Source organism: Physcomitrium patens, chromosome 5, assembly GCF_059467195.1.
Source record: "Physcomitrium patens ecotype Gransden chromosome 5, ASM5946719v1, whole genome shotgun sequence".
Taxonomy (NCBI): domain Eukaryota; kingdom Viridiplantae; phylum Streptophyta; class Bryopsida; order Funariales; family Funariaceae; genus Physcomitrium; species Physcomitrium patens.
Window position 1 is genome coordinate 2945553 of NC_143414.1, and position 15152 is coordinate 2960704.

Sequence of the window (15152 nt, forward strand, 5' to 3'; positions counted from 1 at the left end):
TAGTTTATAAAATCCTAAATCACCTTAAAAAACCTTAACTTTGCCAAACTCTCACAAAGTCAATATCTAACTTAATTCTCTAAATCCAATGTATGAAAAAATCTTATAAAGTTTGTTTTTTAGTATTACTGTTTGATCAATTATAAAACCTTCTAATTGCCATAGGTGCAAGATTTTGTGTCTTAGAATTTGGTTTTGACCTTGGTTCACAACTAATCCTCTTTGGATATCAATCTTTAATATCTTTAGGTAATTTATGCTAGAAGCTACTTTTTATTTCTTCTCAAATTTTTTTATAATTTTTTATAATTATGTATATATATATTTGTTTTATTTATGGTCCTACAAAGTAAGAAAAAGCTTATTTTATAAAAATACAACATCATTGCTAAATGTTCATACTACTTCTCTATGATTTTATTTATTTATTTATTTTTAAATAGTTTCCCTACTATATTTTTTTTAGTTAAGTTCTATAATATAATCCATGTTTTTTTCTTTCACCTAATAACCATGTGTCAAGGTGTCACGGACATACATATAATTACCTATATGAATAGATAAAAGTATGTAAAAGTAGATAAAAGTAGGTTAATTGTGTAATATCTTCTAGAGAAGCTTCTTAGAAGCTTCATAGACGCTGCTTTGACTTTATAGGAGTCTATAGTTGACTTTTAGGTTAGAAACTTGGTCAACAAGTTAGCCATGTGCCACACATGTTGGAAGCTTAAAGAACAAGCTAACTACGTGGTCCATCCATAGAAAACTTGCCTTGCAAGCAAAGGCATGTGGCCTAGAAAGTCAACATATATTGGAGGTCTTATAGAACATCGCCACGTGGCTTCTAGTTAGATAGTATATATAGAGGCAAGAGTGAAGCCCTCTTCACTCTTGTCAACTCCTTTCTTGCTTCTAGTCTAAGTTTCAAGGGTCTCTAGTTTTCTTGTATTTTGGCAATAGCCATTCCAGTTTCTTTCTTAATATACATATTTCTATTTTGTCCTATTTCTTTTGAGAAAAGTCTCACTTACTCTTTAGCTTTCATCGAGTTCTTGTCCTTGACAGATTGACAAGAGTACACTTACAATATCAGAGCTTTGTCTTTTCTTGATTAAGAGTGGATTACCCCTTTTTCTTGATAAGACATAAGCGCATTAGAAGTTGCGGATTACCCTCTTTTAAACTGATATTGTTCTTAGTATTTTCTTTGTTATCAATTCCTCTCTTCTATTTGTTTTGAGCGTTATTAGACATCTTCTCTTTTCTAAGTGCTACTATGGCAGAGCTTGTTGAAATGAAGAGTGCAATGGCACAGATGCAAGAGCAATTGAGGGAGTTAATGCTTGCGATGCATCAACTCAATTTACCACCACAAGGAGCAACAAGAATGGTAGGAAGTGAAGATATAGAGATGATTGGGGCTGCTTCAACATCTACACCAAACCATGTCCCTTCTCCCAGAATGGAACACCCTTCGAGTGTTAGAGAACCGAGAGTTGCCTTGCCCGAGAAGTTTGATGGTACCAGATCCAAGTTTCGAGGATTCATCAATCAGGTCCAACTAGTAATTGAACTTCAACCCCAGAGCTATCCAACTCCAGGGTCACAAGTTAGATTCATTGGTACACTCCTTTCAGGTTCAGCATTGTCATGGTTTTCATCTTTTCTTGAACGACGAGATCCAATATTGGATAATCTGGAGGCTTTTTTGGCGGAGTTTCGATCCATGTTTGGAGAACATGATGCAATTCGTGTTGCAACCAACAAGATCCGTATTTTGCGACAAGGCAATCGATCAGTAACATTATATGCTTCGCAATTTCGACAACTTGCAACTGATATCAAGTGGGATGATGCCGCACTTGTGAGTCAATTTCTCTACGGATTACAATATGAGGTAAAGAAATTGATGCTTAATTTACCTGATCCTCAAACATTGAGTCAAGCAATTGACTTTGCTGTGAAGTGCGACAATCGACTTTTTGAATTTCGATCCGAGAGTCGTACAAGTGGGCCTCAACGTTACTACAATTCAATGGCAACACCGACGTCTCCTCAACACATACCTTCGGAAGTAGAGGATATGCAAATTGATGCGGTACGTTTCAAACCTCTTACTGAGCAAGAAAAGTCTCGTCGTCGACAAGGAGGATTGTGCTTATATTGTGGAGAACCTAAGCACACTGCTCAACATTGTCCAAAGAAGCGACGTAACTACAAAATGAGGAGTACGACTGTGAAAGAAGACAGTATGTCGGAAAACGAGTACGTCCAGCTACAATAGGGACCGTGCGGCTGGAATCTTGTACAACTTCTAATGAAGGTCCTATCCTCTCCTCAGAACCATCTCCTTGTTTTATAATAGATGTGCGTTTAGGACCTAATAATTACAAAGCCTCTGCCTTGATAGATTCAGGAGCCTCAGCTTGTTTTTTAGATGAAGAATTTGCTAGATGTCATAGAATATCATTAATACAAAAAACTAAACCTGTACACGTAGAAGTTATAGATGGTCGTCCGTTGTCTTCTGGAGATGTAACTCACGAAACACTTCCTGTAGATGTAGTAATAAATGGTCATAGTAGTTGCGTAATTTTTAATATAATTAGATCTCCCTCTAATCCAGTAATTTTAGGCTTATCATGGTTAGAAAAGTATAATCCTCGAATAGATTGGATTTCTCGTAAACTTGATTTTCCTCGGAGCATTAGTAACAGTTCTATTAATCAAGTAAAAAACCATGAGTCTAGTATAGAAAAACCCGCACTTATAGGTGCAAAAGCATTTATACACGCAGCAAAAGAAGGATCAACTTTTGCTATTTATGCTGCACCTATTTCTGAAAGCGTAAAGACTTCAAGTGGCATTCCAAGTCAATATCAGGATTATCAAGACGTTTTTGAGAAAAATAATGCAGATATTCTTCCTGAGCATCGCCCATACGATTGTTCAATCGATCTCAAGGAAGGAACTCAGCCACCATTTGGACCAATTTACAGTTTATCGCAAGATGAGTTGGCTGAACTCAAGACATATATTGACGAGAATTTAGCGAAGAATTTCATACGTCATTCAAAATCTCCAGCAGGAGCTCCAATTTTATTCGTAAAGAAAAAAGATGGATCTTTACGAATGTGTGTTGACTATCGAGGACTCAACAAGATCACAATCAAGAACAGGTATCCATTACCTTTGATATCAGGACTCCTTGACCAGTTAAATCAAGCTAAGATCTATACAAAAATAGATCTAAGAGGAGCATATAATCTAGTACGGATCAAAGAAGGAGATGAATGGAAGACTGCGTTTCGAACCAGGTACGGACACTTTGAATACAATGTCATGCCTTTTGGACTCACGAATGCACCAGCTGCTTTTCAACATCTCATGAATGATGTATTTCGTGAATTCTTAGACAATTTTGTCGTCTGCTATCTAGACGATATCCTGATCTATTCCAAGAACGTTGAAGAACATGAAATACATGTTCGTCAAGTATTACAAAAACTTAGAGATGCAGGATTGTACGCCAAGATGGAAAAGTGTGTATTTCACACTACTCAAGTTGACTTTTTAGGATACATCATTTCAAATGATGGTCTCATGATGGATTCTAAGAAAGTCCAAACAATCATGGATTGGAAGATTCCAAAGACTGTAAGAGATGTCCAATGTTTCTTGGGATTTGCCAATTACTATCGGATCTTCATCAAAGACTTCTCACGAGTTGCAGCTCCACTTACACGCTTGACTAGTAAAGATAAATTTCAATGGAATCAAGAAGCGGAAGCAGCATTTGAAGCCTTGAAGACATCGTTTGTCTCTGCACCAGTCTTATATCGTGTTGACTTTTCCAAGGTATTTTTTATGGAAACAGACGCATCGGATTTTGCCTTGGGTGCAGTTTTATCACAAATGGGAACAGATGACAAACTTCATCCGATAGCTTTTCATTCAAGAAAATTCTCAGCAGCCGAGATCAATTATGAGATCCACGATAAAGAACTTCTTGCGATCGTGGATTCCTTTCAAGAATGGCGTCATTATCTAGAAGGCGCTTCTAGTCCAGTCACTGTGTATACAGATCACAAGAACCTCGAGTATTTCATGTCAGCACGCGTGTTGAATCGTCGTCAAGCTCGTTGGAGTATGTCTTTGTCAAGATTCGACTTCATTATCACTTATCGGCCAGGAAAACAACAAGGTTTGTCCGATGCCCTGTCTAGACGTTCTTATTTTGCACCAAAAGAAGGAGATGCAGCTTTTGAGCAACAAAGAACGGTCCTCTTGAAACCGGAGCAATTTCATCTCCGAGCAGTGAAATCAACATTGACTGTTGATTCAACTTTTCTCAAGCAAATCCAGTCCAGTATGTCCTCAGACCCTCTTGTTCATGATATCGAGAATAATTCTTCCAAGTCTCATGATTCTTCTAAGTTCGAGTTCAAGAATAATCTATTATATTTTGAAGGACGCCTATATGTTCCAGAAGGAAAAGCACGTTTGCGTGTTCTTCAAGCACGTCATGACTTTCCAGCAGCAGGGCACTTTGGATATAATAAGACTCTGGAACTCATATCAAGAGATTTTTGGTGGCCACAAATGTGGAAGTCAGTCAAAGACTTTGTACAATCATGTGATATTTGTTCAAGATCAAAAATTCCTCGACATCGACCTTACGGACTTCTTCAGCCATTACCTATACCAGAACAACCATGGTCTTCTGTTTCTATGGATTTCATCACAGATCTTCCAAACTCAAGATCTTATGATTCTATATTTGTGATAGTAGATCGTTTCACCAAGATGGCACATTTTATGCCATGTACAAAATCTATCACAGGTGAAGAAACAGCTAAGCTTTTCATTGATAATATCTATCGCTATCATGGATTACCTAAAGATATCATATCGGATAGGGGAACTCAATTTGTGTCGAGATTCTGGAGGACTCTTTTCAAGATTTTAAAAGTGGACATAAAGCTATCTTCAGCTTTCCATCCTCAAACTGATGGACAAACAGAGCGCGTAAACCAAGTCTTGGAACAGTATTTAAGGTGTACCATCAACTACCAACAAGATGATTGGACAAACCTTCTGCCATTGGCAGAGTTTGCTTATAATAATACGGTACATTCCTCCACGCAACAAACACCTTTCTTTGCCAATTATGGCTATCATCCACGACTTGATACTTTTGATTTTTCAAAAGTTGATAATCCTGCAGCAGAAGATATGGCAAATCGGTTGTCAGAGTTACATGCAATAATGAAGGCGCAGTTGAAGAAAGCTCAAGAACGACAAAAGATAAATGCAGATGTATATCGTAAAGAGCAACCACAACTCAACGTGGGTGATAAGGTATGGCTACTTCGTCGCAATATCAAGACCACTCGACCTTGTGACAAATTGGACTATCGTAGGCTTGGCCCCTTTTCTGTTTCTGAACAGATCAACCCAGTTGCATATCGGTTACATCTACCGGAGTCAATGAAGATCCATCCTGTATTCCACGTGTCTCTTCTTGAACCATATAAGACAGTGGATATACAAGGAAGAAGACAAATGCCACCGCCTCCTATAGAAGTAGATAATAATGAAGAATTTGAGGTGGAAGAGATATTAGACTCAAGGCGGTGCCGAAATAAGCTAGAATATCTTGTTCATTGGCGCGGATATGATATTAGTGAGCGCACATGGGAGCCATCCAGGAATCTAGCAAATGCATCAGCTAAAGTCAAAGTTTTTCATCAACGACATCCATCAAAACCAAGATGAAAACCTCTCTTATAAAAGAGACAAGATTGAGGCAAGATAACATTCAAATTCCTATCCTTGTTTGTAACTTCTTTGCATTTGTGACGCTAATTAGATGGAGAGCCAACAACCAGCGGATTCAACTCAAGAACCTTCGTTTGTTGACTTACCGGATGAGACATTACGATTGTCACAACCTTCAAGACGACGCAACCGAGATGAAGATCCTCAAGAACGACATGTTCTTCCTCGAATAGATGGTGAGATACAACGCGTTTGGTATCACGACCTTGGAAGAGATTCTCGATGTTTGGTGATATTATTGGAGATAGAAACGACTCCTGATGGTGTTTCAAATGTATTATTTGAAGGAAGTTATGAAGGCCTCAACAGTGATCAAATAACAGGGTGGTCTTCTCGCCCTGGAATGGGACACTATCGATGGCTAAGAGGACCCATCAACTATCTTCGAAGAGAACAAAGATCAGAGTATGTAGCAAATACAATTCGCCGCATATTAGATTTTCTCAATATATAATCACCGCTCCTCGTGGAACTCGTCCCTAGAAGGGGGGGTAATGTCACGGACATACATATAATTACCTATATGAATAGATAAAAGTATGTAAAAGTAGATAAAAGTAGGTTAATTGTGTAATATCTTCTAGAGAAGCTTCTTAGAAGCTTCATAGACGCTGCTTTGACTTTATAGGAGTCTATAGTTGACTTTTAGGTTAGAAACTTGGTCAACAAGTTAGCCATGTGCCACACATGTTGGAAGCTTAAAGAACAAGCTAACTACGTGGTCCATCCATAGAAAACTTGCCTTGCAAGCAAAGGCATGTGGCCTAGAAAGTCAACATATATTGGAGGTCTTATAGAACATCGCCACGTGGCTTCTAGTTAGATAGTATATATAGAGGCAAGAGTGAAGCCCTCTTCACTCTTGTCAACTCCTTTCTTGCTTCTAGTCTAAGTTTCAAGGGTCTCTAGTTTTCTTGTATTTTGGCAATAGCCATTCCAGTTTCTTTCTTAATATACATATTTCTATTTTGTCCTATTTCTTTTGAGAAAAGTCTCACTTACTCTTTAGCTTTCATCGAGTTCTTGTCCTTGACACAAGGACATGAATCTCAAACAAAGAAAATCCTCAATACACTCTTGTATCATTGAAAGGAACTAGAAAATCACTCAAAGATGATATAATATTGAACTAGAATGGCTATTGTCGAAAACAAGAAGACTAAAAAATCTTTGAACAAGACTAACGACTAGAAAGGTGTTGACAAGAATGAAGAAGGCTTCACTCTTGCCTCCATATATACTCTCTAACTAAGAGCTATGTGGCAATATTCTATAGGACCTCCAACATGTCTTGACTTTGCTAATCCACATGTCTTAACTTACAAGGCAATTTATCTATGTATGTGCCACATAGTAAGCTTATTTCAAAAGCTATTACATGGAGTTAACTTGTTCCACAAGCTATCAATACATGCTTAACTTGTTAGCAAAGTTTCTAACCTACAAACACATCTAAAGTCAAAACTGCATCTATGAAGCTTCTAGGAAGCTTATCTAGTAGACTTTATGAAATTAATCTATATTTACTTACTTCTACCTAATTATATAAGTAACTATTGGATAAATGTATATGTCCATGATACCATGTTATAACACAACAATTTATCAAACATGCCATCTCTTGTAGTTGATGTAATTAGCTTGGTCATTACAAAAGAACTTGCAAAGAACATATCTAGAGAGAGCCTAAGATTTTTATTCATGTTTTACACTATGTTTTTGAAATAAAAAATTTATTGACCTATTAATGATATACTCGCAGACTTGTTGGCCTATTAATTAAGTCTATTTTTGATAATTTTTCTAAAACAAATTCACACAATTGTATAAGTTATGAATGTTATTAAAATTTATCACACATAGAAATTTTTTGTTGTGGATTACATTCTAATCTATTTTTCTACCTATCTATCTATATACCTACTTTTTAAAATTAATTATCTTTAAATAGCTTTTAAATGTATAGATAGATAAATAAAAGAATAAAATTTTATATGTATTAAAAATAAATTCAAACAAGAGATCTTAAGTTAATAAAAGAAAAATATAAATTATATATATATATTTATAGAAAAATATTAAAACAATACACTTTATTTCTATGGTTTAATCTTTGTGACTACTTTTTCAATTTGAAAAAATAAAAACATGTAAATTCAATGTCAACACTCAAATCTTTATGATTGCCAATTACTTGTTTAATACACATCAATATAATTCATCTCACATAGTAAAATTATAAAATACAAGTGATGCACAATTTTTTTTGACCTTGTTCATTAAATATTGATATTTCTAAATTGGCCAAGAGGAGCCTTGAATAAATTTAATATTCTTATAGGTCAATTCAATATTTTCCTATGTATATATATATATATATATATATATATATTCATAGAATTAATTAATTTAAATATATTTATTGAAAATATAATATATATACATAGGATAAATTAATTTAAATACATTTATTAAAAAAATTCAGATTTAATATTAATAATAATATTTTTCCTATGAATTGTTGCTACTACAAATGCAAGTGTTGATGATATTGATATTGTTGCTCCTAAATATCTTTTATTGAAACAATAATAACAAAAATTCACACATAGATTTACACATATATACATCCCAAAAAAAGAAACAGAAAAAGAAGAAAAAGAACCCTTACAAAAAAGAAAAAAATGATGATGTTATTGAAATTTATAATTCAAATCAATTGAGCTAAACTATTGAATAAAAAAGCTCAATAATAGGTTCTAATATAAAATTCCAATTTATAAATTAATTTCGAAAATCAATAATGGGTTTAATTTTTATATTTATATATTTTTCTCATTCAAATACGATATATTTAAGATTTTTCCTATTAAAAAGACTTGGAGCTGGACACAATTACTCTCACATTCAATCTGTCGGTGGTTAACGGAATCCTTCGTCCGTTCATGCTCAGTCATCGGAATCCTTCGTTCGTTCGTGCACAGTCATCGGTTTGAGCGACTTCGCGCACAAACCCCGCCGTTTTCCTGCCCAAAGAGCGCCGTCGAGGAATGCCGCAGCAGAAACTTGATCTGCTCTCGTTGTTGAAGGGTGTCCCAATGCACTTTGTCTTTTTGTTGTTGTTTATTTCTGTTGCGCTCTTGGTTATGTTACGCGACCCTGACCTGGAATTTTGTTTCTGTTTGCTGCACGAAGGGTGTGGAGCTCTGTCGAAATGCTGGCTTAGGCGGTTACTAGAGCATCCATGGAGGGGCGGACAGGAAGAAGCTCGGTGGCCAACAACGGGGGGAGGAATGCCGGGTTTGTTGTGCAGGATATAATCCCGGGCTTACAGTGATTCATTATGATCCGTCGATGTTGTTACGGGGATTGGTTTTGGCCGCGGCAACCGTTTCATTCCATGCTCTGGTCTCTCCAATTTCGGCAGACGGTTACCATGAGCTCGCGTACTAATTCCACTAGCACTGCTCATTGCTGTCGCCTTCTCACTTCTCTTTTTGCCTTCTTTTCTCATCACCTTCAACTCCTGCTCCACCAGATCGTAAGCAAATTTCACTTTTCGGAGAAAGCAACAATCAGAGGTTACTGGTGCCAGAAGTGAGCTTCGCCAGAGGAAATATTCTGTTGCTGGCAAGGAGAAATTTATCGATTGCAAAGTCGATTTGCAAGCAATTTACTTATTTGCCCGTTGCACGTCTTTGGAAAACTGAAAGTTGCCATGTTAGCCAATTGACCATGGTGTGTTGAGTTTGTCGCAGCTCAAAGATTGCTTGCAAAACTTGAACTCCGATGTGTCTGAAAATTTGTAGTAAACGTAGCTGTCTCTTTTGGATGGCTGGTTTCTTGTTGTCCAGATTATGGTGAAGATTTAAATCGAATTTGAGTTGCCTTGGGATATTGTCAAATTCTGCAATTCGCTTGCGTATTGCTTAAGATTTGCAAAATTTTACAAATCTGAACGATTTTTTTTCTTCTTGTGGTTTGCTAATAATTGGGCGATAGCTTTGATGCTAAAATTTACTGTACGTCATGCACGATGATAAACCATGTTGAAAGTGCGCACTTCCAGAGTAAACAATTGACAGGCTCTTGCAGCGCTGAAGTGTTGTAACATCAACAATCCTGACAAACTGGTGATACTATGTCCTATCGGAAATTCTAAAGAGATGGAGTAGCTCAGAGTATCATGTGTGAAGAATCAAAAGGAACAAATTTGTTCTCTGTGGCGGGATGCCGATACAATCCAAGTTTTTTTCAGCTCGAAATCAGTGAAATCAACGACGATGTCTAAAACTAAGGAGAAAGAGGACATAAGAAAGGAAGAAGAAAAGGAGGGAGAGGGACTAGAGAAGCCACAACCAGTGCGAAAATCCCTGGCAGTAACTAAAACGAGAACTCAATCTGAGAAAGAACACATGGAGTTTGCGAAGGTTTTTGATAGGCCGTGGGCAGCGAACTGGACTCTTAAGGCGAAGAAATATTTAGGCCTTTCATAGCTGTGACTCCTCAATCTGCGGCTGTTTCTCGTTCAATATCAGGTATGTTAGTGTGACATCACATCAGCGTGGACTTGAATACGAAGAAGGTCAAGCTTCCTTTCTCTGAATTTCTTAATGAGATTAGGAAGAGGAAGCTTGAACCTTAACCTAAATTTTGCAACATTGTGAGCTTGTTGTGCAGTTGGGAGGCACAGAAACACGTCTGGATGCTCTTGATTTGGAGAAATGGAAACCCACCTTGAATAATTGCGACTGATTCGGTTACAGTAATGAAGATGTAGAGCATCGGCAGCGTTAACCCGCAAAGAATTACCTTCAAATAGCACCACGGTTAGAAGTGGATTTATGTAAGTCTTACAATATAATACCCGGATTGGAGATGCGGCAGAGACGACACAGCTTCATTAGCAAAAGCAACATCGTGAACTCAGGACGCGAAGTCACAATCCTTCTTCTGAAGAAGCTGAGTAGATAGCTTCAAAGATGCCAAGGGGAGGCTTAAAAGAGGAGCAATTGAGTAAGGAAGGGTCACGGTATTTCAGCTACAGAGACCCTGAAGACTTTTCTTTCGATTTCACAAAGTCTAGACCATGGACAGAGAATGGTCGCATCGAAAGACATGTGCCTTGCGGTGTATGGAAGTCTCCGATGTATCTCAATCCAAGCGTGTACCCCAACAGGAATGTGCTGCGGTTTCCAACACGACCGCAGACTGGCAAAAATGTGCGGTGGGGGGAATTCAAAGGAAAACCCCAATTTGTTGAGAAGTGTGTCGATTCCCTGGAGAAAACTTTCGATGCTCGTGATAAATTTGCCACCCGACGCCCGCCACAGTACACAATTAAGCCACAGAAAGTTGACAAGCCTGGCCCTTGTTTTCATCGGGCGTTGCACAAAGCTGTTGCTTCGGGAGATAAAAACGTATCCAATAGAAGATCTCTGCTGACATTTCTTGCAAGTTTGCATCGTAAATTGTCAGGGCTGATAATTGCATACTTTTTGAGTGTAGGAAACTCTAAGGGAAGCTGTGAAGTAGGAACTCCGCAAATTATTTTTCCCCTGAATAATTATTTGCCAAGACGTAAATGCTAGGTCCTCTGTAGAAGGAAAGGGCACAAGCTAACCAACAAAAAGACAACGAAAAGACACTCTGTCGCACTACATTTCGCGAGAGACGTAGTCGCCTACCTGAACCTCTTCGAAGCTCGCTGACCTTATAGAACTTCCGATCTCGGTGGCGAAAAGACAGAGAGAGAGAGGGGTTAAAATTTCAGTATCCACAAGTGAAGGAAGACTTCGTATGATTTCACTACTAACTAGCTAGATCTGAGGATTCGAAGAGACTTCGTAATGTGATGTTTTCCTTAATCGAAAACCCGAAGCACATTTGCAGAATCGTAGATCCAGAGGGCCGAATCTATAGGAAGAAAGGAGGGCACTGGCTGTGCAGAAAATGGACGGAGCGATCGCAGCCTCGCGATCTTGTCAATCACACCATAAAAGAATGGGAGGTTTGTGACTCCTCATTATTCGAACCCTTTGCGTCGTCTCTATACTAAGATTGTATTCTTCCGTTATGTGTAAGTGAATTTTGAAATCTGCAACCCTGTACCAGGAGTGAGGCATTCTAAGTGAAAAATGCAGTTTCTACTCACTGGAAGCAAGATCTACAATTTACCTAAATCTTCAACTGAACTCGAGCATTCGCATTGTGTGGTCAAAAGCTTGCAGCTATGGTGCCTAGTGACAGCCCAAAGAGTAATTCTAGACTAGATTTGTTCTTCGCCGCTTTTCTAGTCTTGATTGAGTGTGCAGTGGATACTTCTGAAGTGGAACTGGTGCACATTGTATGCAATCAAGTCCCCATTTAGGATTTGATAATTACTGCCGGTTGCTCCAGGCCTTGACACGAGTTCCCAAGCTCATGCACTGTCGAATCATGCTGCATTACAGTTAAATCAGAGGCTCATCTGAAAGGTGAAAAGTATGAGCTTTTGGATGCTGAAAAACAGGACATGTTGAAGGACGAGGCTGTCAGAGAAGCCAGAGCAGAGGCCAAGTTCCAGAAGCTGATGCGAGACGTTTTTAGTGGCATGAAAGGGAAGAGCGGTGTGATGAAGGACATGACTGGGTTGCTCACTCGTGAAAAACACAACCATGACGACAAACAAGCGGCCATGTTCAAGCAGTGGGAGCAACACGTGTTTCACAATATCCAGAATCAGATCGCCAAAAAGCTCGAGAAATTCACACCCGACCAAATATCCAAAAAACTTCGTATGTCACGAGGAGTTGTCCATTTCTGGATCTACTTTTCCCAGGTTTAATCAAAAGTACCTATGGAAGCTCAAGTCACAGAACTAATCCACAAAGAGTATCATTCTTGCAGGTTACCAGCAGATGCGGTACGCCAAGGCAGTTGACGAAAGGAGAATTTTCCGAGACATCGTAAACGAAAAATATGATCCTTTTGAGTTGGAGCATGCTGGGGTTCACTACAACACCAAAACGCTTCTGGACCCCATGAAGCATGACTTGGGAAAGGTTTTCGACGCTTCCGTCGTTAGATGTTCCAAACTTCGTTCTATGCACGTTTTTTTCGTAAAAGCTGTCGTAAGCACGTCATCCTCACAGACTATTCAATATTCAGGAAACGTGGTTGATGGTGGTTCATGATCTGAGGTTGCTTACATGGCTGACTCGGTGCAGGAGAAGAGGGAAAAAGGATTTTTTGGTGAGCCTGTTTTCCACCAGGCGCGTACCAAGGAAACCTTAGATCCATTCTACTGGACTTACGATCAATTCCGGACTACAGTGCATGGTCATTTAAATGCCGATGACGAAGACTTTACATATAAGACAAGAGAAATGAATCTGAGTAACCTCTTAACCAGGACTCATCTAAATATTCCCCGACAGTTCACGATGTTGAACTATAACATCAGAATTAGAAGCTGCAATTTTTCATGTAAACGTGATATGTTAACTCTCTGATACTACTACATGAACTACATAATTTACGTGAGATTCTAAGACTGTTCCGAATATATCTGCAGAAAATGGCATTCCAAACCCGTACCTTGGAATGGTACATGGGGTGACGAACACTGGAATGAAGCATTCCCGCTGAGAGGAAAATGTGTAAGTAAACTGCCACAACGCATATGTTGAAACCACCAACATTCCAGTGCGGTTATCAATCATGGAAGCCACTAGTTATTAGTGATTACCGAGGTCGTGATAGTATTTACGTCTTCCCTCACAAGGTATGGGTTAAAGCCAGCGCGTAAGGGCGTATATAGAATGCGATACTCATACAATATCCCGTTCTTGAATGTTCCGTTCAACCGAAACTGCGCAATTTAAACGTTAAATAAATGTTGTTGGAGTTGCAGCTCTACGTGCCAAGACCACTAGACGGCTGCGAGAGGAATTGGCGAATTGGAAAGGGTCAAGTGAAAGAGAGTCCAGTGAAAAACTACCCCAAACTCCAAATTTCAACGGGGGGCACTTCGTTCTAATTCCCTGTCCAGCTTTCTGATGCCACTTAACATACACGAATTTGAATGGGCAGAGATAGACAAACTCTATTCTCCTAGAATGCACCAAGAAAAGTCATGTATCCAGCAAGTATTTCAGCGAAGTACATCTTTTAATCTAGATTAGGTTAGATTAGATAACGTAAGGTAATTGAACGGAATTGTAGTGAAGGTGAATTTAATTCAAGAGCAAATATAATTGAAACATGTCAACGCAAAGAATCTCTGATCTATACAATCCTTGAGTAATAACGTCATACTAGACCGTCGACAAGAAGAGACAAGGCAACATCCACAAATCAACCACAAAAGTGCCTATAAGTATACAATCCGCGTATATCCAACTTGCAAATCCACTAAGTAACGCAGCAAACAATCACCGTCGATGATGATCCGAAAACAATCAGGGCAAACATAAGCTACATGCTGCAACTAAAACATCAACGAACACAAAACAAATTATCAAAGGAGAACAGGAGTAGAAATTGCAGAATCCTTTAAAAGAGGTCTTACTCACATTCCTGAATGTTGAAAACAATACCAGGTACCATCACATCCATCAGAGCGTATCAACACACCAATGACCCTAACCCTAGCGCTTCCATCTGCCTGGTTTCAGAGATCTGCGTCTCATCTCCACTTTCACCAAGATCTTCTCTACCGCAGCGTAAACTGCAACGAGGCATTCATAATGTCCAGGTTTCCTCCACAACCCACTACATCTTCCCTAACTCTGTTCAGTGGGCATGGAACGGATGATGTCCGAGTCACCAGGGTCGGTAATGCTCAACGTGCAGACACGGAAGTACTTCCCGCAGGCAGTCCCCAAATCCACATTGTTGCCGCTGTAGTGGTGGACACCAGTCTTCGAGAGCATAGCGTAGTACTCGATCTCGGACTTGCGGAGGGGCGGGCAGTTGTTGGCAATGATCACGAGCTTGCCCTTGCCACCGCGCAGCGACTTGAGCGTGGTAGTGTACCCCAGCGTGTACTTGCCGGACTTCATGACCAGGGCCAGCCTGTTGTTGATAGACTCCTGAGCTTTCTTCGTCTTCTTGGCGGCCACCATGGTGCCTGAGCTAGGATGCGACGGCCTCCCAAGGGCTTCGACGGGCGCGACTGGAAAGCAGAGCTGAGCTCCAGAGCTGGTGCTGCACAAAAAGAGGTGTGAATTGTGGCATCCTCTGCATTTGGCCCAGCCCCACGCCTCCCCCAAACCCTAATTCTCACTCTCGATTGATACCCTGATCGGATATTCGATCCAGTTGCCCCT

At 39.2% G+C, this 15152-nt stretch overlaps 2 protein-coding genes across 2 annotated transcripts; one reads left to right on the plus strand and one right to left on the minus strand.

The window, feature by feature from the left end:
• The first annotated feature begins 8697 nt into the window (after positions 1–8697).
• Positions 8698–14101, plus strand: LOC112282452 (uncharacterized). The gene is made up of 8 exons (XM_024520040.3): positions 8698–10379; positions 10522–11261; positions 11723–11851; positions 12353–12617; positions 12730–12884; positions 13050–13218; positions 13397–13481; positions 13736–14101. The coding sequence occupies exons 2-7, from the start codon at positions 10824–10826 to the stop codon at positions 13468–13470; spliced, it is 1230 nt and encodes a 409-aa protein (XP_024375808.1). The 5' UTR covers positions 8698–10379; positions 10522–10823; the 3' UTR covers positions 13471–13481; positions 13736–14101.
• Positions 14102–14358: 257 nt separating this feature from the next.
• Positions 14359–15059, minus strand: LOC112282453 (large ribosomal subunit protein eL30). The gene has a single exon (XM_024520041.2). The coding sequence runs from the start codon at positions 14946–14948 to the stop codon at positions 14607–14609; it is 342 nt and encodes a 113-aa protein (XP_024375809.1). The 5' UTR covers positions 14949–15059; the 3' UTR covers positions 14359–14606.
• Between the last annotated feature and the right edge of the window lie 93 nt (positions 15060–15152).